The sequence below is a fragment of the Rana temporaria genome, chromosome 4 (assembly GCF_905171775.1).
Source record: "Rana temporaria chromosome 4, aRanTem1.1, whole genome shotgun sequence".
Lineage (NCBI taxonomy): Eukaryota > Metazoa > Chordata > Amphibia > Anura > Ranidae > Rana > Rana temporaria.
In genome coordinates, this window is record NC_053492.1 from 120,318,366 (window position 1) to 120,344,326 (window position 25,961).

The 25,961-nt window shown below is 44.2% G+C and overlaps 1 protein-coding gene across 2 annotated transcripts in view; it reads left to right on the top strand.

Moving 5' to 3' along the window:
* SAG (S-antigen visual arrestin) overlaps window positions 1-25,961 on the top strand; it is a 61,411-nt gene that overhangs the window by 33,495 nt on the left and 1,955 nt on the right. For both annotated transcript variants that reach the window (XM_040348963.1, XM_040348964.1), the window contains exons 13-15: window positions 8,591-8,614; window positions 15,428-15,483; window positions 23,814-23,823. In XM_040348963.1, the coding sequence (XP_040204897.1) occupies window positions 8,591-8,614; window positions 15,428-15,483; window positions 23,814-23,823 (90 nt within the window). The remainder of the gene's footprint in view (window positions 1-8,590; window positions 8,615-15,427; window positions 15,484-23,813; window positions 23,824-25,961) is intronic.

The window sequence follows — 25,961 nt, forward strand, 5'->3', positions numbered from 1 at the left end:
AGTGGGCGGTATGTACAGGAGAGGAGTGTGGAGGGTATGATGGGGCAGAATCTACAGGAGACTGAGGCGTGTGGAGGGTATGATAGTGGGCAGTATGCACAGGAGAGGAGTGTGGAGGGTATAACAGTGGGCAGTATGCACAGGAGAGGAGTGTAGATGGTATGATACTGAGCAGTATGTACATTAAATTAGTGTGGAGGGTATTACAGTGAGCAGTATGTACAGGAGAAGTGTGGAGGGTATGACAATAGGCAGTATGTACAGGAGAGGAATGTGGAGGGTATGAGAGCGAGCAGTATGTACAGGAGAGGAGTGTGGATGGTATGATACTGAGCAGTATGTACATGATATGAGTGTGGAGGGTATGACAGTGAACAGTATGTACAGGATAGGAGTGTGGAGGATATGATGGTGGGCACTATGTATAGGAGAGGAGTGTGGAGGGTATGACAGTGAGCAGTATGCACAGGAGAGGAGTGTGGAGGGTATGACAGTGAGCACTATGTATAGGAGAGAAGTGTGACAGTGTATGACAGTGGGCACTATGTATAGGAGAGAAGTGTGGAGGGTAGGACAGTGAGCAGTATGTATGTGAGAGAAGTGTGTAGAGTGTGAAAGTGGGCACTATGTACAGGAGATAAGTGTTGAGGGTATGACAGTGGGTACTATGTACAGGAGAGGAGTGTGGAGGGTATGACAGCTGGCACTATGTACAGGAGAGAAGTGTGGAGGGTATGACAGTGGGCACTATGTATAGGAGAGAAGTGTGGAGGGTATGACAGTAAGCACTATGTACAGGTGAGGAGGTTGAAGGAATCTGGGAAGGAAAAATGTAGGTTTGTGGAAGGATGTTTAGGAAATGCGTAGTGGTTAAGCGGGCCATACATGAATTGAAATTACGCCAATTAAGCAGAGACCAGCCATAGTCGATCTATGTATGGGCTAGCTGGTTTTACACAAGTCAATCTATTATCTGACTTGAGCACAACCAGCCTGACAGGTTTTTCCCAAAACAATCAGTGCTGCCAGCTATAGTTAGCAACACTGATCATTGTATTCACAGGCAGAACACAATAACACTGCAGGAGAGATACTAGTCAGTCCCTGGCTAGTATCAGAGCCAGATACACACAGGTTACATATGCCACGATCGTTAGAGCGAGGGCAATAATTCTAGCACTAGACCTCCTCTGTAACTCTAAACATTTAACCTGTAATAAAATTTAAAGCATCACTTAGGACAGTGGTCATCAACCCTGTCCTCAGGGCCCACTAACAGGCCAGGTTTGCAAGATAACTGAATTACATCACAGGTGATATCATTTGCTGCTCAGTGATTGTAGTATTCTAGTCTGCATCTCCCTAAGATAATACATAAAACCTGGCCTGTTAGCGGGCCCTGAGGACAGGGTTGATGACCACTGGGCCTTAGTATACATAGTATATATATATATATATATATATATATATATATATATATATATATATATATATATATATATATATATATATATATATAATGTTTGAGGGTTCTGAATAATTTTCTAGCAAAAAACAAATAATGATTTTTACATGTAGGAGAGAAGTGTCAGAATCGGCCTGGTGGCGAGGGGTTAATTACCATAGGTAATATACAAATAATTATTATAAGCGCTGTGATCTCATCCTCTCAGTCTGCTACTACAGAGTGTCAGCTTGTATTTAACCTCCCTGGCGGTATGATTCTTTCAGAAAAAACATGCTGAAAGCGGTACCATTATTTGCAAGGAAATTTGGCGTTTTATATTGTAGGTCTGTCATTTTTAGAAATAACTCACTTAAATCTGACCAAACAAGCTTCTAATAGGCATCCCGGGTATGACATTTTTTTAAAAACAAAATTATAAATTATAATATAATAAATAATTATAAATAATTATAACAAATAATAATATAATTATAATAAAAAATATTCAATAATGTAATCAAATCAAAATCACTGAAATTTGCTCAGTTGCAGAATTGTTGCTGTCATTATTTTTTTTTTTTTATGACAAATTTCCCCACAAATCGCTATCGCACAATTCTGCAAGTGATTATAATTTATTATCGCTGGTTTTTAGCTGATCTAAAACTATTTTTGACATAAAGGGACACTTTTGGTTGCTATGGACAATCTACAGTTTGCAGGGAGAAAGAAACGTTTTTATTATACAAAATGACATGCATGACACAGGACAGACCACTAGGGACAACGGGGGTGTGTTTTTTTTACATACAGTACTGTAATCTATAAGATTACAGTATACTGTATGTATAGTGTTTGTTTACTTTTTTGAATTTGGCGCCGTTCTCCGTCCCCGTGCGTCGTAACGTCGCAGGGAACGGAGATCGGCGTCACACGGAGGCACTGTGTGAATCGAGCGAGGACCTGCTCGCTCACACAGCGCGGTGGCATCGCTGGATCCAGGGACAAGGTAAGTAAAACTCCCTGTACATCCAGCGAGGCGAGCCCGAGTCTGACTCGGGGTTACCGATCCTAGCCCAAAAATCTCACCCCGAGTCAGACTCGGGAACACCGCCCAGGAGGTTAAACTGGCCGCTCTGTATGTAGCTTCTGACAGGCTGTGCAAGCAGCCCTGTATCTCCGGAACCATAAATGATAGGAGCCCCATATTTTGATCAGAGGTGGATGGGTCTTCAGCTACAATGTGAGGTCTCTGTGACCCCTGGTCGCCAAACTACAATCCTCAAACTCGATCTTCTTCTTTTCTTTTTTTTTGGGGGGGGAAAATGGGCCTATCTTGAGGAAGGGGCCTGAAGCTGCAGCTCCAATAGCCCCAATGTTAATCCGGCCCTGCCAATTAGGATCTAACTATTCTGTAAATTAGAAAAAAAAGAGTAGATCACAGCAGAATTACAGCAACTTCAAAGCAAAAACGAACAATAAGGACATGCAACCAGTACTGCAGTAAGGTAAAGGAAGCTATTTAGCTAAAAAAAAAATTCCTTTAGTGATCCTTTAAAACTGTATCAACTTATTTCTAAAAAAAAATCATAAAAAAATGGCTGTCTGCATGATAAATTTGCATTTTACTGTATGTGTCAAGCTTTAACAGAATCAAAGGAGTTGGAAGTAGCCATTATGATATTATATATATATATATATATTTTTTTAATAAATTCTTTATTTAAAGCGGTGTTCCATCCAAAAGTGGAAGTATTGCTTTTAGGACTCCTAACATGCCACATTTGGCATGTCATTTTTGGGGGGAGTGGGTACCTAGTTTTGACATGTACCCAGCTCCCACTTCCACTTGGGCTGCCTAGGCGACTTCAGCGGAAGTTCTCATCTTCCCCTCCCTCCCTGCAATCTTCTGGGACATGTCCCAGATCCTAGAAGATAGCCCAGCCATTGAGGAGGAGCAGTGTGATTCTTGCATGCATAGGGCACACCCAGCTGTGAAGCAGCAAGCTGTCACAGCCAGGTGCCCACACTTGTGATGCCGGGGAGAGGTGAGGGAGAGATCTGAGGGTTCGGGGTGGCCGCATCGCTGGATCATGGAACAGGTGAGTGTGTGTTTAATAAAAGTCAGCAGCTACACTTTTTGTAGCTGCTGACTTTGAATAAACACAAAAATGACTGAAACTCTGCTTTAATGTTCAAGGAAGTCGGCAATATGTTACATAACATAAAGGAAGAAACATTAAACAGCACTATATGAAAAATGTATAAATACTAAACATATACAAGTAAAAGGACAAATGTGTAAAGGGGTTGTAAAACCTCTTGTAGTGCACCAGCCCCCCCAGAGCCCCTCTTTTACTACCTGAACCTGATCGTTCCTGAGCTGGGGCCAAGCACACCCGCTCCAGCTGGTGTCTCAGATTCTGATTGGATAGATTGATAGCAGCACAGCCATTGGCTCCCGCTGCTGCCAATCAAATCCAATGACACGGGAGCTGGCCCACACGAGTACCCCGAGGGAGGGCGCTTCTCCAACGGGGCACTCGAGAAGAGGAAGAGCCAGGAGCGCCGCTGAGGGACCCCAGAAGAGGAGTATCGGGGCCACTCTGTGCAAAACCAACTGTATTACATGTTTGTTTAAAAAAAAATAAACATTTACATATCTTAAGCACCATTATGCAATTTTTTTACACATGGGGGTTATTTACGAAAGGCAAATCCACTTTGCACAGCAAGTGCACTTAAAGGTGTACTTGGAAGTGCAGTCGCTGTAGATCTGAGGGGAAGATCTGAAATGAGGGGAAGCTCTGCTGATTTTATCATCCAATCATGTGCAAGCTATAATGCTGTTTTTTATTTTCCTTGCGTGTCCCCCTTAGGTCTACAGCGGCAGAACTTCCAAATGCACTTGCAGTGCACTTGTAGTGCAAAGTGGATTTTCCTTTCGTAAATAACCCCCATGCTGTCATTATAATGGCTGCCTGTAAACCTTTTACTGTTCACTTGCTGGCTTTTATATTGCAGTCTATGTTGCGCAATTCACAAGTGAACAAAAATACTACTGTGCAGATCGGTTGGCAGATGAATATATATATATATATATATATATATATATATATATATATATATATATATATATATATATATATATATATATATATATATAAATGCATTACGACACTAAGTTTAACAGCTCCATGATTCAGTAGAGCTTTTTATTAAAAAACATGAAAGTTATTTTCATTCGAGTCCATTGAGATTTGAAAGTTGCAGTCACATGACTAAATTGAAGCTCTGTATCCCTTTGTTAAAGTTTTGTGAACTGAGCCCAATCTGTTAAAATTGATTCGGAGGAAATCCTGCAACTGTGCTGAAGAAAAATAATCTACTCAATCTATGCTTCTTAACCACCTCAATACAGGGCACTTACACCCCCTTCCTGCCCAGGCCATTTTTCAGCTTTCAGAGCTGTCACACTTTGAATGACAATTGCGAGGTCATGCTACCATGTGACATTTTTTATAATTTTCTTACCTCAAATCGAGCTTTCTTTTGGTGGTATTTAATCACTTCTAGGTTTTTTTATTTTTTTCCTTTTTGTCAGTAAAGTTTGTAAATAGGTAATTTTTCTCCTTCATTCTCCTTCACTGATGGGCACGGATAGGCTGCACTGATGGGCACCGATGAGGTGGCACTTATGAGCACTGATGAGGCGGCACTACTTAGGTGGCACTAATGAGGAGGCACTTATATACCGCACTTATGGGCACCGATAGATGGCACTGGTGGGCACTGATGGGCATTGATGGGCAGCACTAATGGCTACTGATTGCTGGCACTTGTGGGCACTGATTGCTGGCACTGGTGGGCACTTAATTGTAATTAGGGCACTGATGATCAGTGCCCTGATTAAATCCCTAGATGTCCTCTGTGAGGAGATGCCACTGATCGTCTCTCCTCTCCTCACACTCTGTCAGTGTGAAGTGAGGAGCGCTGATTACCGTCATCTCTGTGTTTACACGTGACTGGCTGTGATTGGACACAGCCGATCACATGGTTAAATGAGGATAGCACCGACGGTGGGCGAGCGGGAAGTAGTTAAAGCTGAACTGTCAAGCAGCTGAATATATAGAAACAGTATATGGGAACTACTTATACAGGAACTGTTTTACTTGTCAAAGTCTGGATAGGATTTATACTGATACAATATTTTATGCCACCTTATTTTATCCCAGTCTAGTGGCTAGGTTGTGTATGCACTAATAAGATTCATTGTCATGGCCTCACAAAGCCTCCTGGATCTAGGGATGGAAAGGCTTAGAAGTGTAAGCCTAAAGGTGACCATAGCCTGCTAGCCATTTGATATGAGGCATGCGGAGCCTGGGATGGAGAGGTCTAATAAAATAAAAAAAAAGGCAAATTACACAATAAGCTATTCATTCAACAAAAAAAGCACAAGCTGTGCAGGGGTAACAACAATAAGTGTGGACGGCATTGGCAGGCAGGTCAGCAGTTTTATCGATAAGAATGTGTTGTCAACAGAATAAAGCATAGCTCCCGCTTGTCTCTGATTTTGAGGGACTGTCCCTTATTCAGGAACAAAGTCCCTCTGTCCCTCTTTCCTCCTTTAAAAGGTTTGCTAAACCTTTCATCATCAGTGTAGACCAGTGGTTCTCAACCTGGGGTCAGGACCCCCTTGGGGGTTGAATGATGATTTGCCAGGGGTCACCAAATCCTGGGCTGTTCCTGAAGCCCGCACCACTCTCCCAGCCTTTTTGCGGCCGCCCAGCTGGGCTGTTCCTGGGGCCCGCGGCCGCCCACTTAGCCTTTTTGCAGCTGCCCATTCAGTTCACGGCATGGCTGGGGTAAAGAAACTAAAGGTCAGCTGACTGGTGAGGAATGTGAAGTGGAAGGGGCTGGAGGAGACCCTGTCTCTTGATTTCGGCATAGGTGTCACTGCTAAGAGACACCACAGTGAATCCGGAGACACAGTGAGTAAAACTACCTGTGATTATAGTTGCCATTAAAAGTCCCCACTACAGTTCTCAGATCAACAGATGCTCTTGATCAAGAGCACCTAAGTTGGCTGATCAGAACTCCCCCCAACATTGCCACACATCCCAACTCCCCCCCAGCACTGCCACTCATCCCGTTCCCCCCACCAAGGAGTAAGATGAGGAATAAAAATAGAGAATACATAGAAGGGAGAGGAAAAGAAGGAACAAAGAAAACGAGAGAGAAAGAATAAGAGAGAGGGATGGGATGGGGGGGGGGGGGGGATGACAAGAAATTAGGATAGAGAGAGATAAAAGGGAAAGAAAAGAGAACAAAGAGAAAGAGTGGTACAAATTAAAATGTACCATAAGGGGTTTACTACTGTACGAGTGGAAGGAACTCAGGGAGCACTAAATGTCCGTGGGTTAGGGGCGTAAATTACTTGTCTTGCCTTGGGTGCTGACAACCCACGCCACGAAAATAATTTTACTGTTAAGGGTCCCCACAACATGGGAAATTTTATCAAGGGGTCACGGCACTAGAAAGATTGAGAACCACTGGTGTAGACCAATATATGCTGCCCTTTCAGCATATAATTCTGCCATGGAAAAGGGAATTGTTATCCTATGTAGATGTTTCATCTAGACAGATCAATAACATCCACTGCATCAGAAGGCCAAGAAGTTAAAGCGGAGTTCTGCCGGAAAAAAAATATTAAAAGTCAGCAGCTACAAATACTGCAGCTGCTGACTTTTAATATTAGGACACTTACCTGTCCTAGGTGCCCGCGATGTCGGCACCCGAAACCGATCTCTCCCTCGGCTCTTGGGTGCTGCCGCTGCCATCTTTGCATACGCGAGTCGGCTGCGTGTTCCCACTGGTCCCTGCTGTCTTCTGGGACATGTGTGTCTCCCAGAAGACAGCGGGGGGGGGGGTGAAGTAGGCGCCAGACATGGCGTAGGTCACCGCGATCACTGCGTTGATCGATGCCGGTAAGTGGGAGCAAATACCTGTATTACACAGGTATCTGCTCCCTCCCCCCCCCCTGAAAGGTGCCAAATGTGACACCGGAGGGGGGAGGATTCCAAAAAGCTGACATTCCATTTTTGGATGAACTCTGCTTTAAGAACACGCACCTCTTTTCTCTCATTCTGTTAGCATGTAAATAACTGCACAGGCTGATTGCCTTCTACTGCTGGCTCTTCCTTCAGTCTGAATTCTACTGTACTGGGGAGAACAGAGGCTAATATCAAGCCAAATTCAGGAAACTTAGCCTAGTTAAATTTCAAATAAAAGCAATTTTTTGTAACCATTACAAAACAAAATGTATTTATTTTCTTTGCCTGGGAGTTCAGCTTTCAATTTTTATGTGATCTCTTAAAGCCACACTAGCCTGTTCCTTATAGTTCTTGTACACGGAACTGCATTCTCTTGTTACATAATTCTGAGCTGCACAACTTTGCTTTAATGGTTCAGTGCATGGGATGAAGGCTGCAATGAAAAATCAACTAAGCTTGGCGTGCACCACATTAACAAAGCAAATAGATCTGTTTTAGGTCTCTCTGCACCACCTGCGCCAGTTTCTACTTCAGAGTGAAATTAGAAGTGAAATAATAATTGGCGCAGTTTTGCACCTAATTGGCAGAGGGAATATAGCAGTTTTCCATATAGAAAACTGCCGCAGATTCCTACCAGGGGGGACCTTGTCATATGGGATGTGAATTGTCAGCAGACTGCTCACATCCTTCTCTCTGCCTGTGCAGTAATTACACTACACAAGCAGAGCATTGTGCTTGCTTTCTCCCAAAGATACAAAGTGTTATACAAAGATACAAAATACAAAGTGTTTTGTTTGTGCATTTTGAACAAGAGGGTTTTGAGAAGTGGCAATGCCATGTGCTAAGAAAATAGGATTTCTTGAAAATGAATGGTGTCAGGCCCTACATTGCCATCCCCTGTGGTCCATCTGCAGTTTGTTTAAAAAGCTGGTGCAAATTAGAGCCAAAGACATGTGTTTACAAATTTCCATATACAGTACTGCAGCACCAGGTCTCGGTTTCATCTATAACAGACTTAATGTAACACATTATATGTAATGTTTGTCAGATTCATAATTAACAATTTTTCTGCTTCCTCCCCCACTGGCAGCTTATTGGGAGACATGACTTCAAGGTATAAAATTATTATGATAATATGCACCTTGTATATGAGAAGAAGTGTTTTGTAGTACGTGCTTGTCAAAACGTTCTGTTCCCATTTAGACTCAAGCACCCCATTGGTATTAACCCGAAAACAAACATTTATTATATTGCAGTTTACCAACTCTTAGATGTGATGGCTTCATTCGTTTTCTTTTTTAGTCTCTTTTATTTTCGCCCGATTATCTGGCCTGTAAGTCTGTTGTAGAGGGTTGAGACAAACCATTTACCACTGGGGTGCCTACAATGATTTGTTTTTATTTATACGAACACTAAAATCCGTGCTGGGTATAAATAGTAAACCTCTCAAATGCTACAGCTACTGACACAAAATAGCTGGAAAACAATTTAAAAACAAAATATGGATTGGTGATTGGCTGATCGCTAGAATATACCTCGCCATGCAGAGGTATCGTCTACGGCCTTCACGCTAAATAGGAAAAATGTAATATCAACCGTAGTTCGAATGAATATTCTACAAAAATACTCTATTGTTGAATTTAGTTATACGAATCGTTGCATTTTCTATGCTAAAGTATATGTACAGATGTTAATATGATTGTACAACTGTTTATTTTTGATTATAAAATAAAAACCTTTATTGTTAATAAAAACTCCATATAACAGAGTTCGGTATGAAAAAGAGTCCCAAATTCGTTCAATCCCATCCAAAGTTAAAACGCCAAATTAAAGAATATAGCTGAAATTATACAGCCAGGTGCTTTAGAGGTAAAGATACAGCCAACACCCTCACCTGATCACACAGCCCCTGAGAGCCGGTTCACACTGGAGCGACTCGTCAGGCGACTCAGCCGCCTGACAAGTCGCGTCCCATTCTATTCAACAGAACCGTTCTAAGTCGGAGCGACGCAAGTCGCTCCGACTTAGAAAAAGGTTCTTGTACGACTTTGGGGGCGACTTGCATTGACTTCTATACAGAAGTCATTTTGCAAGTCGCCTCTGAAGTCGTCTTCAGGACGCCTTGCCGAGTCGCCCCAGTGTGAACCGGCTCTTACCAATCTGGAGGGTGTTGGCTGTATCTTTACCTCTGAAGCACCTGGCTGTATAATTTCAGCTATATTCCTCAATTTGGTGTTTTAACTTTGGATGGGATTGAACTCATTTTGTGACTTTTACACACCTGACTCTGTTATATAGAGGTTCTATAGCGCTGCACTTGTATTTTCTATTTAAAAAATGTTTATGCCAAAAGGAAAAAAAACTGTTGCAGTATTTGCTTAAAAAGTGTTTGCTGGAGATTGGCTTCCAACTGGTATTGTATCTAAATTACCCCCCACCTAGATTAACAATGCAGCTGGCCAAAGGTGTCTCTGTTGCTCTTTCAACCAAAGTGTAGGCACTCTAATACAGGAAGTGTGTTACTGGCCAGATCAACAGGTAAAAGTAAAGGGACAAATCTTACAAAAAAGGCATGTAATGCAGCATCCACATTTGATGATTGGTAAGCTGCAATATGTAAAATTTTTGGTTTTGGGTTTAATCCCACTTTAGGTTTACACAAATGTTATTTCTCCACCAGGAGCCCTGGTATGCTTTGTTAACCCAGGGCTGCCTTTAAGTCTAGGTTCATATTGATGCGATTTGGCATGCGATTGTCGGAAATGGCACATCGGTGCGGCACTGATTCCCAAAAGCGGTTTCTGTACTACTTTTGGTGACTTTGGATGCGATTTCCATAGACATCTGTGGAGGTAACCGCACAGATGTCTTTGAAATCGCCCCCCAAGTCGGACTGACATGTGGTTATGAAATCGTATTCAACTGAATTTGCACAATTTCAATCCCACTCCAATGTGAACCTAGGCTTACTCTCACTCTTTATTCTGAAAAAGAATTGCTTAAATGTGCATCCTCACAGGGTGACACTGTGGATGCACAGGTGTTTATATATGTTCTGACAGACTATCATGCTCCTGAAGAAGCGTAATGATACATGAAACATGTAGAGTTGAGCAAGAAAATTCTTCTGTATTTGGACCCACTTTAAGGCTAATCACTCCACACTTATATTGTTCAACTATTGCTATTTGTTGGATGTGTATTTTACTCATTTGAGTTTACTATAATAATTGTAGTTGTTGGAAGTGACAATAGAGCATTATTTTGGGCCATGTCTTGATAACTACTTTATAAACAGCCTTTGACTGTATTGTTTTTGATATATTTCTACAATAAAACCCTAATACCTAGTACACACAAGAGGATTTATCCGCGAAAGTTTCCCGACGGAGCATGGGCACTACGTTCGGCGCGGGAACACGCCTAATTTAAATGATCCACGCCCCCTACGGGATCATTTAAATTACGCGCCCTTACGCCGGGCAGTTTTCCGGAGCGCACACGCAATTTACGGAGCCACTGCTCCGTGAATCGCGCGTATCGCAGGAAATTTTTGGAGGCGCAGCAGCAAAACGGTGCGCTGCGCCTCCGTAAAAAAAGGGGCAAAGCTACCTGAATCTGCCCCAGTGTCTGCAATCCTCCGATTCTGCAGATGGGGGAAAACCCTATTTTTCCATCGGTCTGCAGAGCGGATCGGGTGAACACGGACAGACGGTCCGTGTTCATCCGATCCCCTCATAGGGGAGAGCGTAGATCTGACAGGGCGGTCCCTGCACAGTGTGCAGGGACCGCCCTGTCGTCATCTGCCAGCTCAGCGGGGATCAGTGGAGCGATCCCTGCTGAGCAAGCCGATACACATGTCTGGATCCTCACGAGATTCGTAAATATGAAAGGGGCCTTATAGTAATGCACACAAGCATTAGCTTTAAAGGAAATGTGTAGTAGTTTTGAATTTGTCTTCTATTTACTACCGTATGATGAAAATAAACTTTTAAAAAATATATAACTTTTTTAGGCAGGTAAATGCTTACGAATTTTCTGTATTTTCATTTACAAACAAAAGGTGGAGCACTAGTTATTTTTTACCTGTATATTTTTTTAACTGATCTGTTGAAAAATACTTTTGCTTGCAGAGCTCAATAGCTTAAAGTGGTGTTCCACCCGCAAACACTGTAGCTGCTGACTTTTAATAAGGACATTTACCTGTCCAGGGAGCCCACAATGACGGCCCCCCGAGGTCGATCTGTCCATTGGATCGTGTGCAGGCGCCGCCATTCTAAGGGAAACCGTCAGTGGAGACATGCGGCTTCACTGCTCGTTTCCTACTGCACATGCGCAAGTCGCGCAGCACTTTGTGAATGGCCAGCTGTCTTTAGGGACACACGCAGGTCCCAGAAGACAGCGTGGGGGGGGGGGGAAATCATCATTTCCCAGGAGCACAGGCAAAGGAGGAAGTGACCTAGGAGCTCCGTGGTCAAGGAAGTGGCAGATTAGGACGAGTACATAGCAACAGGGCTTAATGAAAGCCCAAATGTTTAACCACTTGCCCACCAGGTGAATTCTGGCACTTCTCTCCTTCATGTGAAAATCACAATTTTTTTGCTAGAAAATTAATCAGAACCCCCAAACATTATATATTTTTTTTTAGCAGACATCCTAGGGAATAAAATGGCAGTCATTGCAATACTTTTTGTCACACCGTATTTGCGCAGCGGTCTTACAAGCGCACTTTTTTTGGATAAAAATCACTTTTTTGAATTAAAAAATAAGACAACAATACATTTTGCCCAATTTTTTTATATATTGTGAAAGATAATGTTACGCCGAGTAAAATGATACCCAACATGTCACGCTTAAAAATTGCGCCCGCTCGTGGCATGGCGTCAAACTTTTACCCTTACCCTCGATAGGCGACGTTTAAAAAATTCTACAGGTTGCATTTTTTGAGTTGCAGGTCTAGGGCTAGAATTATTGCTCTCACTCTAACTATCGCGGCGATACCTCACTTGTGTGGTTTGAATACCGTTTTCATATGCGGGCGCTACTCGCGTATGCGTTTGCTTCTGCGCGCGAGCTCGTCGGGAAGGGGGGCTTTAAAAAATTTTTTTTTGTTTTTCTTATTTATTTTTATTTAGTTTTATAATTTTTTACACTGAAAAAAAAAAAAAAAATTGATCACTTTTATTCCTATTACAAGGAATGTAAACATCCCTTGTAATAGAAAAAAGCATGACAGGTCCTCTTAAATATGAGATCTGGGGTCAAAAAGACCTCAGATCTCATAATTAGACTTAAATGCAAAAAAAAAAATAAAAAAAATAAAATGTCATTTTTTCAAATGACAAAAAAAAAAATGTTTCTTTAAGAGGCTGGGCGGGACTGACGTTTTGACGTCACTTGAGGACGGGTGAAGGAGATTTCTCCTTCAGTCCCGTCCCCGCTCAGCTGCCGGACACATCCGATCCCCTCCGCCGCTACCGACGGCTCCGGTAAGCGGCGGAGGGCGCGGGAGAGCGGCGGGAGGGGGGGGGGGGCCCCTCTCCCGCCACCGATAACGGCGATCTCGCGGCGAATCCGCAGCGGAGACCGCCGTTATCGTGTACACCACCGCCCCCTGAAAAGATGAATATCTCGGTTGTGGCAGCAGCTGCTGCCGTTATCGAGATATTCAACTTTAAAAAGAGGACGTCTTTTTGACATGGGGCGGTGGTCAAGAGGTTAATGAAAAATAAATTTTTAGGGTAAAACTCCACTTTAAGCAGAAATATATACAGGCAACTGAACAAGCTAGAATACTGACTTATCTTCCTCTCTCCCTGCCTGTTTGTTTAATTGTTGTTCTACAGAATTAGATTCAGAAATAGAGAGTCTTCTGTATACAGAAGGCAGCTCTTCTGTATTTTCTTAACCACTTAAGACCCGGATCATTATGCAGGTTAAGGACCTTGCCCCTTTTTGCGATTCGGCACTGCGTCGCTTTAACTGACAATTGCGCGGTCGTGCGACACAGCTCCCAAACAAAATTGATGTCCTTTTTTCCCACAAATAGAGCTTTCTTTTGGTGGTATTTGATCACCTGCGGTTTTTATTTTTTGCGCTATAAACAAAAATAGAGCGACAATTTTGAAAAAAATTCAATATTTTTTACTTTTTGCTATAATAAATATCCCCAAAAAAGAGAACATTTTTTTTCCCTCAGTTTAGGTCGATATGTATTATTCTACCTATTTTTGGTAAAAAAAAAAAATCGCAATAAGCGTAGATCGATTGGTTTGCGCAAAATTTATAGCGTTTACAAAATAGGGGATAGTTTTATGGCATTTTTATGAATAATTTTTTTCATGACTGCGACATTATAGCGGACACATCGGACAATTTTGACACATTTTTGGGACCATTGTCATTTTCACAGCGAAAAGTGATATAAAAATGCACGGATTACTGTTAAAATTACAATTGCAGTTTAGGAGTTAACCACTAGGGGGCGCTAAGGGGGTGAAGTGTGACCTCATATGTGTTTCTAACTGTAGGGGGGCGGGGCTGGACGTGTGAGGTCAGTGATTGTCTTTCCCTATATGATGCCAATGATTCTTATGCTGCGTACACACGATCATTTTTCGGCTTGTAAAAAACAACATTTTTCAGCATCTAAAAAAAAACAACGTTTTTTCCAACTTCATTTTTAATACGACGTTGCCCACACACGATCATTAAAAACAAATGCTCTAGCAAAGAGAACAGACGTACAACACGTACGACGACACTATAAAGGGGAAGTTCCATGCGGATGGCACCACCCTTTTGGCTGATTTCCAGTTAGTAAAAGACGATTTGCGCTTTTCTGTCTGTTACAGCGTGATGAATGTGCTTACTCCATTACGAACGCTAGTTTTACCAGAACGAGCGCTCCCGTCTCTTAACTTGCTTCTGAGCATGCACAGGTTTTTCACGTCATATAAGCCCACACACGATCATTTTTTACAACCCGAAAAACGACATTGTTTAAAAACGTTATTAAAAAATGCAGCATGTTCAAATTTTTTTTTTTTTTTTGTCGTTTTTTAGAACCCGAAAAATTATGTGAAGCCCACACACCATCGTTTTTTGAATGACATTTTTAAAAAGTCTTTTTTTACATGCCAAACAAATATCGTGTGTACGCGGCATAACTGCTGTGTCTGAGCCAATGAGGATGGAGAGAGCCAAGACAATCTCTCCTCATGTGCACATTTCTGGATCGAGATCAAGGTCAGGTGAGTATAAGGGGTGGGAGCCACACACAGAAGGACTCTTACCATAATGCTGAGAATGCATTAAGGTAAAAATATGTTCTGTTTTTAGAACCACTTTAATGCACAGGCCTACAGACAGCATGCTTAAAGGGGTTGTAAAGACAAAAATATTTTCCTCTTAAATTAAAGTCTGACAGTAGCTGATAAAGTAAAAAGTAATGTTTTGCATTATAACTAGTTTGATACCTGTTGAAATCGAGCCGTTTTATTCACCTCCAGCACTCCTGAATCATTATTCTCACTGACTTCCTGGTTTGCGGTGCGCATTCATTCTTGCTACATCACGGCCTAATGGGACACTGCACTAGTAGTGCCACATTGCATGTGCCCAGGTCTTGTAAGAATGGCTGTCACACAGACTGCCATGTTGTTACTCTATAACCAATCATAATAGGTATAATGTTGAGAAAATGAACCTTCAACAATGCTACAGTGACCCTATACAATTTTTTTTATTTTTTATCAATGTTGGTATAGTAAAAAGATGTAAATATAATGGTATACTGGAGCAGACACAAAATTATGCAGTGCCACTCAAACCTACATCCCCATCTGACAGAAGAATACTGAACTAAACATTTAGATTATTTATTTATGTGTCATGCTGGGAATTTACTGTTATTTGTTTATTATAGTGAGGTCTCGACAGAACTCCCTTTCATCCTCATGCATCCAAAGCCAGACAGTGGAGGTAAGAAATTATTCCAGGTCAACTCTGACAAAAAAGCAGTATTACTAAGGCCCCTTTCACACTGGGGCGGGATTTGGCCGCTAGCGGTGCGGTAGCCGATAAAGGGTTAATACCGCCCGCAATGCGCCTCTGCAGAAGCGCATTGCGGGCGGTATTGCCACGGTTTCCCATTGTTTTAAATGGGAAGGACCGGTGAAGGAGCTGTATACACGCCGCTCCTCTCACCACTCCAAAGATGCTGCTGGCAGGAGATTTTTTTCTCTCCCGCCAGCGCGTCGGGCTTTCACATTGAGTTTGCAGTGCAGGAGTTTTCAGGCGGTATGGCAGTGCAATTTTTAGCGCTGTACCGCCTGAAAAACTCCTCAGTGTGAAAGGGGTCTAAGAGCAATATAAGCATATGATGGTTGTAAAACTATAAACACCACATACCACTCCAGGTTGGTGTACCTAAAACAAATCAGGTGCTGGTTCTAAATGCAATCGCAGGATATCAGAGAATAAAGGATAGATAAATGCACACTAATACAGATAAAACACCCATTTCTTTATTGTTGCAGTTAAAAGGTCCACAGCATCACAAGGAGAGATGAGTTGTTAATGCATTTCACACCCAAAGGCACTTAATCATAACAATATGATTCAGAATGTATAGTTGACTTAATGACTGCAAAAAAGCCCTAAAGCAGCAAAGCAACCCCAAACCATATATTATACATAATATTTCCACCCCTATGCTCCACAGTTGTTATAAGTTTCTTCTCATCAAAAGCGGTAACAGCATATTTATTGTTAAGCTGGCCATATATGGTGTGATTTTCTTTCCTGCAATCACAGATTGCAGGAAGGAAAAATCGCACAACTTCCCCATCAGTACAGCCAGTGTTAATGGGGGAATGTTTCCCATGGAGCTATTGTGTGCTTCTGGGGGGAAGGGGTGCATGGGGAGCCATCCCTGCAGGAAGAACACACAGTGATTATTGATAGCGGCTATAGCCACTGGCAATAATCGCATGGAAAATCTGACATGTTGATTGACCAACTTGGGTACAATTAGCCTACCCATACGTGGTTCGAATCTTGGCCGGTCCCTGCTGAACTGGCCAAGGTTCAGACTGTCTATGGCTGGCTTTACTGTTACCAAACATCTTTATATTTGATTCATTGGTTATCTGGCAGTAAATGTGTGTGTGTGTGTGGGGGGGGGGGGTATTTTTTTTCATGTGACAAATTTGCATGGGGATACACTTATTTCTCTTCCGTTTATGGACGGACACAATCTTGACAGTAGGCTATTAGCCTTCTATTAGGAGAGGACTAGGCAGAAAACATGTTAAAGTGTTAAACACACATCAAAACTGCACAGTATCGCCCAGGTACAACCCCTCTCCCTGCATTCAGCAGCTCAGTTTTTTTCTGCCTAGCATTGGAGAAGGACCTGGCCCATTGGTCTTGGAGGTTTTCCTGCTTTTTTTTCTACCTTTTTGTTCCGGAGATCTACTATCAACTGCCGACTGGGTGACAGGCTGGACATCAGATCCTTGTAGTCCCCCAGTTTCGGCCATTGAGCGTGTGCAGGCCTTTAGCTACGCGCTGGGTCAGCCACAACATGCCCGTTGCTCCAGGAGTGGCCGGTGAGCTACATGCTGCGGGGGAAAACATATGACCGGGCTATATGTGCCAGGACCGACAGCCACACCGTAACCACGCGGGCGATGCTTCTGTCAGGGATGCTCCCAGCGAGTCCACGCAGGACGGGTAAGTAGCAGCCCCTGCTTCGGCAGGATGGCATGGCTGGGTATTCACGGGGAGGTCGATTAAGGGATTTCCACCCTTCCTTTCCTCTCTCTCTTCCTTCCCTCCTCCCTATGCTCTGGAAGCTAGGCTGGCAGCGTCTGACCGGGGGTTCGCCTAGGGGGGCTCCATCTGCTAGCAGGGGGCTGTGCTGTGGGGTCCGCTTGCCTGGGGGTGCTGTCTGGCTGCCATGTGCGGGGGGAGGTCCTCCGTGTGGGGGCCCCGGGTGTTCGCTGCCATGCTGTGTGTGCTATTTTTTTTCCTTTCATGCGGCCGGCGGACAATTTGTCAGTACCCGGCGCTGTTTTGGCCTCTATGTTTTGCCGTGCGCCTTATCTTACAGGGCAGCTGCTCCGTGGCCATTTTGTGAGAGATTTCTGCCTCTAGTGTTGGTGTGTATGGCGCAAACAGCCTGGACACGCTGCAGAGAGACAGAGTGGCACGGGCGGCTGTACTGGGAGCACCTCAGGCGGGAGACCGGACGCCTCTTTCCCAGTCATATCTGAGTTGGCAACTGGTGCCCCTGCACCTGCTGGTTCTGTGGACGCTATGTCGGCGATCCTGGAGGCCTTTGTTGCCAGGGTAGAAGCGGCGCGTGGGCAACAGAGGGGTAAAATATGTCATCTTACAGGGACAACTCTGACACAGAATCGGGCCCAGCTGCGGCTCCCAGCCCTGGTTCTGACGTGTCAGAGGATGTGGACCTAGACCGTTCGGACAGTGAGGATGACTCCAGGTCTGGGTCAGCGCATGAGAGGGCGCTTGTAGGACCACGTATAACCGCGGTGCGGGATACTCTTAAGATGGAGGATACGGCAGAGGCGACGGATGTCTGTTCCTTTCAGGTTCCGTAAGCCGACCGGCACTGCTAAAGGTGTTTCCTTGTGTTCCTTATCTGGATAAGCTTTTATACAAGGAGTGGGATATGCTGCAAAAGGTATTTTCGACCCCCGAAATGCTTAGCGATCCGTTACCCCTTTGAGGAGAATTTCCTGAAAAAATGGTCTTCTCCCCTGGTAGTGGACCCCCCCTGGTGTCCAGACTAAACAAGGTGACCACGATTCAAGTGGAAGGGGCTCCTGCTTTCAATGACCCCACGGACAGGAGGGCTGAGGCTGTGGCCCACTCCCTGTTCACCGTGGTGGGGACAGCAGTACGTCCTGCTGTGGCCGAGGCCCTGATGTCACAGACACTTACTGAATGGGCAAAAATGTTGCACCAAGGGTTAAAAGAGCATCAGGCTCCCCCAGACTGTGTGGAACAGGCCGACCAGTTGGTGCAGGGCCTTAAATTTGTTTGTTTGCGAGTCAGCCTAGGATACGATTCCCTTGCTGTCCAGAGCCTCGGTATATGCCGTGGTGTTGCGCCGCCTCATCTGGCTAAAGTGTTGGTCCGCAGACCAATCTTCTAAGAAGTGCGTGAGCGTGAGAGACTTTTGGTGCCTCTCTGGATGACACTATAAAAGATGCCACGGGAGGTAAGAGCACTCTGCTCCCGCAATCCAGAAAGGGTAAGGAGCCACGCCGTAGGCAGGGGCCCTCCTTCTCCATGCATAATCTTTTTTTTCATCCGCCCGGTGCTGCAGGTAAACGCTCCCAGGTCGATAAGACACCTGCTGAAGGACAGACACGTCCCTGGTTTCACAAGCCCAACAACCCTGCGGACAAATCTGCACTGCATCCGCATTAAGGTCTGCCCCCGCCCGATACTCGGGTGGGGGGCCATCTTCACAATTTCGCTTCTTGGTGGGCGGCTCTACTTTCCGACCGCTGGGTTTGCAAGTTAATTTCCTCAGGGTACAAGATAGAGTTTGCTCACCAAACAGATTTTTCCCTACAACCTCCAGCTTCCTCTGATTCGTCAGGAAACCCTGTTTGGGGCAGTTCAGGATCTGCTGGTGCGCAGGGTGATCGTACCTGTATCATTACAGGGTTTTTACTCAAACCGGTTTGTAGTCCCGAAGAAGGACGGGGTCTGCCCAATCCTGGATCTCAAGGCCCTCAATTGCTTTGTAAAAGTACAAAAGTTTCAGGATGGAATCAGTTCGCTCTGTGGTCGCTGCTCTCCATCCGGGGGATTTTCTAGCGTCCTTGGACATCAAGGACGCATACCTACATGTCCCCATATGTTCTGAACATCAGAGATTTCTGCGTTTTGCGGTCGGGGAAGACCGCTATCAATTTGTGGCTCTTCCCTTTAACCTGTCATCAGCGCCGAGGGTGTTCACCAAGGTGCTTGCCCCGATTCTGGCCTTGCTGAGATAGCGTGGAATCGCTATAGTGGGTTACCTGGACGATCTTCTTCTGAGAGCCACTTCAAGCTCAGAACTAGAGGAGGGCGTGTCTATACCCTGTCAGACCCTCTGAGACTTTGGTTGGGTCCTGAACACTCAGAAGTCGGTGTTGGTACCGACTCAACGCCTAGAATACCTGGGGTTGGTTCTAGATTCCTCAGAGGCGAGAGTCTTTCTCCCTGTGGAAAAATTGCAGACTCTGCAGGCTGCGGTGCAGCTGCTGACATCCCAGAGATGGTCGTCGCTCCGCTTTTGCATGCGAGTCCTGGGTCTCATGGTAGCCTCCATCGAGGCGATACCTTATGCTTAATTCCACACTCGAGTGTTGCAGAGGGAAATTCTGTCAAGTTGGGACAAATGCCCATCGTCACTGGATTGTCAAATCCAGGTGAGCCACCGGGTCAGGGCCTCCCTGGTTTGGTGGCCGACTTCCCCGACTCTTCGGGCCGGGAAGTCGTTCCTTCCCTTTCACTGAACGGTGGTCACGACGGATGCCAGCCTTACCGGTTGGGGGGGGGGGGAGTCTGGGGGTTCAGTCGGCCCAGGGTCGCTGGACTACTAGGGCACCCATTCAGGATCCAGTCAGACAACTTGCGTATGTCAACCATCAGGGAGGAACAAGAAGGTTGGCTGCAGCATCGGAGGTCGCTCACATCCCATCAATGAGGCGGGCGGAACGGAGCGTGCCGGCTCTATCGGCCGTATACATTCTGGGCGTAGAAATCTGGCAAGCGGACTACATAAGTCACCAGACGCTGGACCAAGGGGAATAGTCACTGCACCCTGGCGGTGTTTCAAGTCTTGTGCCAGAGATGAGGCACACCAGACGTGGACCTCCTGGCCTCGCGACTCAATCGCAAGGTATCGAGATTTGTGGCCAGGTCAAAAGACCCATGGGCAGACGCGACAGATGCGTTGGTGGCACCGTGGGGTCAGTATCTGCTAATTTTTGCCTTTCCCCCTCTAAAGCTTCTTCCCCATCTGCTTCGCAGAGTGGAGGTCGAAGGGAATTCCAATGATCTTAATCCGACGTGGTGCGTCTGGTAGCAGAGGTTCGTGGGTGTCAGGAAAGGTTCCACTCGCTAGTGATACCATCTGATATTTGGGCCGCAGTACTGGCGTCCACCAGCGGGTGGATCCTGGCAGGATGGACCAGATATCTCCTTCTGCAATTAGGAACCACCTGAACCTGATAGCAGGTAATGGTATAAAGACCCTGCAAGTTCAACATACTTTGCCTTGGCTTCAGGTCTTGTGCCCTGATTTGAACCTTGATCCTGAACCTGTTATCTGAACCTGAACCTGACTCTGATCCTGATCCCAAACCTATTTGTACCTGTTCCTGTCAGTCCTGGATCCCTGCCCTGCTATCTGATCCCTTCCACCCTCTCCCTGTCCATTGCTCCTTGTCCCCCATTTGCTGACCTCCCGTTGTGACCCTGGCTTAGCTAGACTACGATTCCGGTATTCCCTTTTGGCTATATTTATTCGTCTGATTATTGTTATTTTGGGGTCTTGTCTAATATTGGTTTGTTGTGCACTGTGTATTATTGGAGGTGGTTGTGTTACATATTATTCACATTTAATTAATAAATTATTACTTTCTTCACCTATATACGTCTGGTTCACTTGTGCAGTCCACACAGTTCTGATCGCCTCTGAATTATGACAGTGGGCATCTGCTGATGCGAGAGGAGCTTCAGTCGCAAGGTCCCATACTTCATCCTGCTTTACAGTCGCTGGCTTTAACGGCATTGGCTGTTGAAAGCCAGGTACTAAAAGGACCATGACCTGTCTGATTTGGTGATATCTACCATGTTGAGGGCACGGAAGTTGTCCTCTCGGAAGATTCACCATCGCACGTGGAAGGCCTACATCTCTATGTGTGAGGAGATGAAGTGGTGTCTGTGGGCATATTCGGTTTCCAGGATCCTGCTGTTTCTACAGCATGGGGTGGACCAAAAACTTGCCTTAAGTACAATTAAGGGGCAGATTATAGCCTTGGCTGTCGGCTTTCAACGACCCTTGGTGGCTCACTTCCTGGTGAGTACGTTTGTGCAGGGGGTTCGACATGTGGCCCCTCCGGTGTGTCCTCCACTACCTCCGTGGGACTTGAATCTGGACCTCTGGTACCTCAGAAACCACAGTTTGAGAACATTAGAGAGATTCCCTTGCTGACTCTCTCTCAGAAGGTGGTCTTTTTGGTGGCTATTACGTCCGTCAGACGTGTTTCTGAGCTGGCGGCCTTGTCATACAAGGCTCCCTATTTGATCCTCCACAAGCATAAGGTGGTGCTGCGTCTGCAGCCTTCATTTCTTCCTAAGATCGTTTCGGCTTTTCGCCTCAATGAGGACATTGTACTCCCCTCTTTGTGTCCTCATCTGTCGCATCCCAAAGAGGCTGTGTTGCATTCCCTGGACGTTGTCCGAGCTCTGTGAGTGTACCTGTCTGCTACTGCTCCGTTTCGGAGGTCAGACTCACTGTTTGTTTCGGTGGTTGGTCCTAAGAAGGGTCTGGTGGTCTCGTCGGCCAACATCTCTAGGTGGATCAGACAGGTCATGATTCAGAATAATATGGAAATGTACTGCGCAGGTCTGTGAATTTAGAATTATTAAGTGATAAATAATAATAATTAATTCAATACAATAATGAAATCGACAAGTAGAAGAAAAGCTGCTGCAGCAAAAAATGTCAGATAAAACACAAATAACATAGAAAAAATGGTAAGCTGCGCTGCGTGAACTGATTATGAAAATGAGTGATTAAATTAATATGAATAAACATATACACACACACACATAATAAGTCCGTGTATCAAACACAAATAGAAAAAAATGTGCTGATCAAAATACAAAGAATGTAAGTGATAATATACTTAGAAAAATAACATGTGCACACATAAAAAACACCTGTGCAAACCACTTATAAGGTGATACAAGTGGTATTCAAGAGTTCATATAGTGCTTGATTTCCATGCAATTCCAAGATGAATCAAAGCATGAGTGCCCAGAACATCCCAGGAAAAACGTGTCTTAGCAGGATAGAAGGAAGCCTCCACCTCTTATTCTCTATCTGCTTACCGACTGAATTGGATCCCGAATTTAAGAGATCAAATACGCATGTGGCTCATCAGCCCTACTGCTTCCTAGATGATCCAGTATATAGTCTCCACCTTAAATGTTCACAATTGGGTCTCGAGCAAGTCACCCCGCAAGTATTGGCCCAGAAGGAAAAGAAAGGATGCCAACATAGAGTAGTACCGTAATATAAAAGCAATTTATTAAGGTAACGGTTGCACTCACAGTTATGTAGGATAAAAATAGCGTGTAGCAATTAAAGCCGGCCGGCTCTCTTAATCCGCCCGTCCTTCCGGATGGTCGTGAAAGTATACAATAGTGACGTCAGCATGCCGCTCTTCCCTACGCCGTTTCGTCCAATAGCAGACTTCTTCCAGCATGATTCAGGCCTATGCCCTGAAAGGGCGGGCTCCTCCCTTTCCTGTCACGGCGCAGTTGACCAGGGCAATGGGTGTCTCTTGTGTTTTCTGACATCAAGTGTCTGTTTCTCAGGTGTGTAAGGCGGCGACCTGGTCGTCCGTTCACACCTTCACAAAATTTTACAAGGTTGATGTGAGTGCATCTTCGGATGTTTGCTTTGGCCGCAAGGTTTTGCAGGCAGCTGTTTAAATTTTGAAACTCCTCCGTTGAGGAGCTCTGGTTGTTTGGGGTGAAGTTGTTTTACTGTTCCCACCCCTCATATTTGACACTGCTTGGGGATGTCCCTACTGTCAAGATTGCTGCTGTGTCCGTCCATGAACGGAAGAGAAAATAGGATTTTTGTACTCGCCGTAAAATCCTTTTCTCTGAGTTCATGGACGGACACAGCACCCACCCCTCCTTTTCTATGTTTGTACTGCTTTTTGACGAACTGAGCTGCTGCATGCAGGGAGAGGGGTTGTACCTAGAGGGACTGCCCCCTGGGTGGTACTGTTCAGTTTTGATGTGTGTTTAACACTTTAACATGTTTTCTGCCTTGTCCTCTCCTAATAGAAGGCTAATACCCTACTGTCAAGATTGCTGCTGTGTCCGTCCATGAATTCAGAGAAAAGGATTTTACGGTGAGTACAAAAATCCTATTTTTTTCACATGACTGTATATAATAAATCTGTATGCTATCCTTACATGTTGCTGCGTTTTAATCTCATTATGTTTGTCTCTTTTTTTGTGGCTATTCAACACAATGACAGCTAAAGAAAGGTAAGACACACTGACATTTACTTCATTGCTTGCTTTTGTTGATATGTACTATACGAGTCAATGGTCTCCATTCACAAAGCGGTATCTACCACTTTAACAAATGTGGTAAAATACCGCTCAGCATTTTTTTTTTTTTGGGGCATTCACAAATAAAGAAAACACTAATAAAATATTGCACATGCGATTTTATGAAATGATACGGTAATTTAGTAGTGAATGCTTGTGGTAATTTAATTCCAGTGCTAGCTGTCGTCATTAACAACCAGTAAATAGCTAGTTGTTAAGGAGCGGGTGGCCACTTCACCCTTAACCACTTCAGCCCCGGAAGAATTTACCCCATTCCTAACCAGAGCACTTTTTGCGATACAGCACTGCATCACTTTAACTGACAATTGCACGGTCGTGTGACGTTTTACCCAAACAAAATTGACGTTCTTTTTTTCCCAACAAATAGAGCTTTCTTTTGGTGGTATTTGATCATCTATGCAGTTTTTATTTTTTGCTCTATAAACAAAAAAGAGCGAAATTTTTTTTAAAAAAACAATAATTTTGCTATAATAAATATCCCCCAAAATATATAAAAAACAAAATGTTTTCCTCAGTTTAGGCCGATATGTATTCTTCTACATATTTTTGGTAAAAAAATTGCAATAAGCGTACATTGGTTGGTTTGCGCAAAAGTTATAGCATCTACAAAATAGGGGATAGATTTATGGCATTTTTTTAATTTTTTTTTTTATTAGTAATGGCGGCGATCTGCAATTTTTATTATCATGACTGCGACATTATGGCGGACCTATCAGACACTTTTGACACTATTTTGGGACCATTTTCATTTATACAGCGATCAGTGCTAAATGCACTCATTACGGTGTAAAGGATACTGGCAGGGAAGGGGTTAAACATTAGGGGGTGATGAAGGGGTTAAGTGTGTCCTAGGGAGTGATTCTAACTGTAGGAGGGATGGGTCACAAGTGACACGACAGAGATCACTGCTCCCGAAGATAGGGAGCAGTAGATCTCTGTCCTGTCACTAGGCATAACAGGGAAATGCCTTGTTTACATGTTCTGCAGCTCCGTGACACGATCGTGGGACACCGGCGGACATCGAGTCCGCAGGTCCCACGGGCACAGTCATGGAGCATGCGGTGGGCGCACATCCCGCCAGCGGCGTGCGTGTGCCCACTAAGCCACGATTTTAAGGGGACATACCTGTATGCCCATTTGCGCAGTTGTGCCGACGTATATCGTTGTGCGCTGGTCGGCGTGCGGTTAACAACCGATGAGTCATCTAAATGTAAAGAAAAGAATGGCTGCCATTAAAAAAATCATGTAAAAAAGTCTGGTATGGATTTACTGGACCCTTACCTGAGCATGCAGGCCAGGAAATGAGGGGGGGGGGGGGATGAGCGAGCCATACCAGGCCACATGATAATTGAAAAGAATTACAGCGCTTGCAAATGAGTATAATGAAGTAAATTGCAGACAATAAATGCAATAATTCATAAACAATTCATGTCCAGAAAATTGTAATATGTGATGTGCTCCATTATTAACCACTTGCTTACTGGGCACATATACCCCCCTCCTGCCCAGGTGAAATTTCAGCTTCCGGCACTGCGTCGCTTTAACCGACAATTGCGCGGTCATGCGACGTGGCTCCCAAAGAAAATTGACGCCCTTTTTTCCCCCCACAAATAGAGCTTTCTTTTGGTGGTATTTGATCACCTCTGCGGTTTTTATTTTTTGCGCTATAAACAAAAAAAGCAACAATTTTGAAAAAAATTCAATATTTTTTACTTGTTGCTATAATAAATAGCCCAATTTTTTTTTTAAAAACATTTTTTTTCTCAGTTTAGGTCGATACGTATTCTTCTACATATTTTTGGTAAAAAAAAAAAAAAATTGGCAATAAGCGCTCGCTTACAAAATATGGGACAGAATTATTATTAATTTTTTTTTTTTTTATTTTTTTTTTTTTACTAGTAATGGCGGCGATCTGCAATTTTTTTATTGGGACTGCGACATTATGGCGGACACATCAGACACTTTTGACACATTTTTGGCGCCATTCACATTTATACAGCGATCAGTGCTATAAATATGCACTAATTACTGTATAAATGTGACTGGCATTG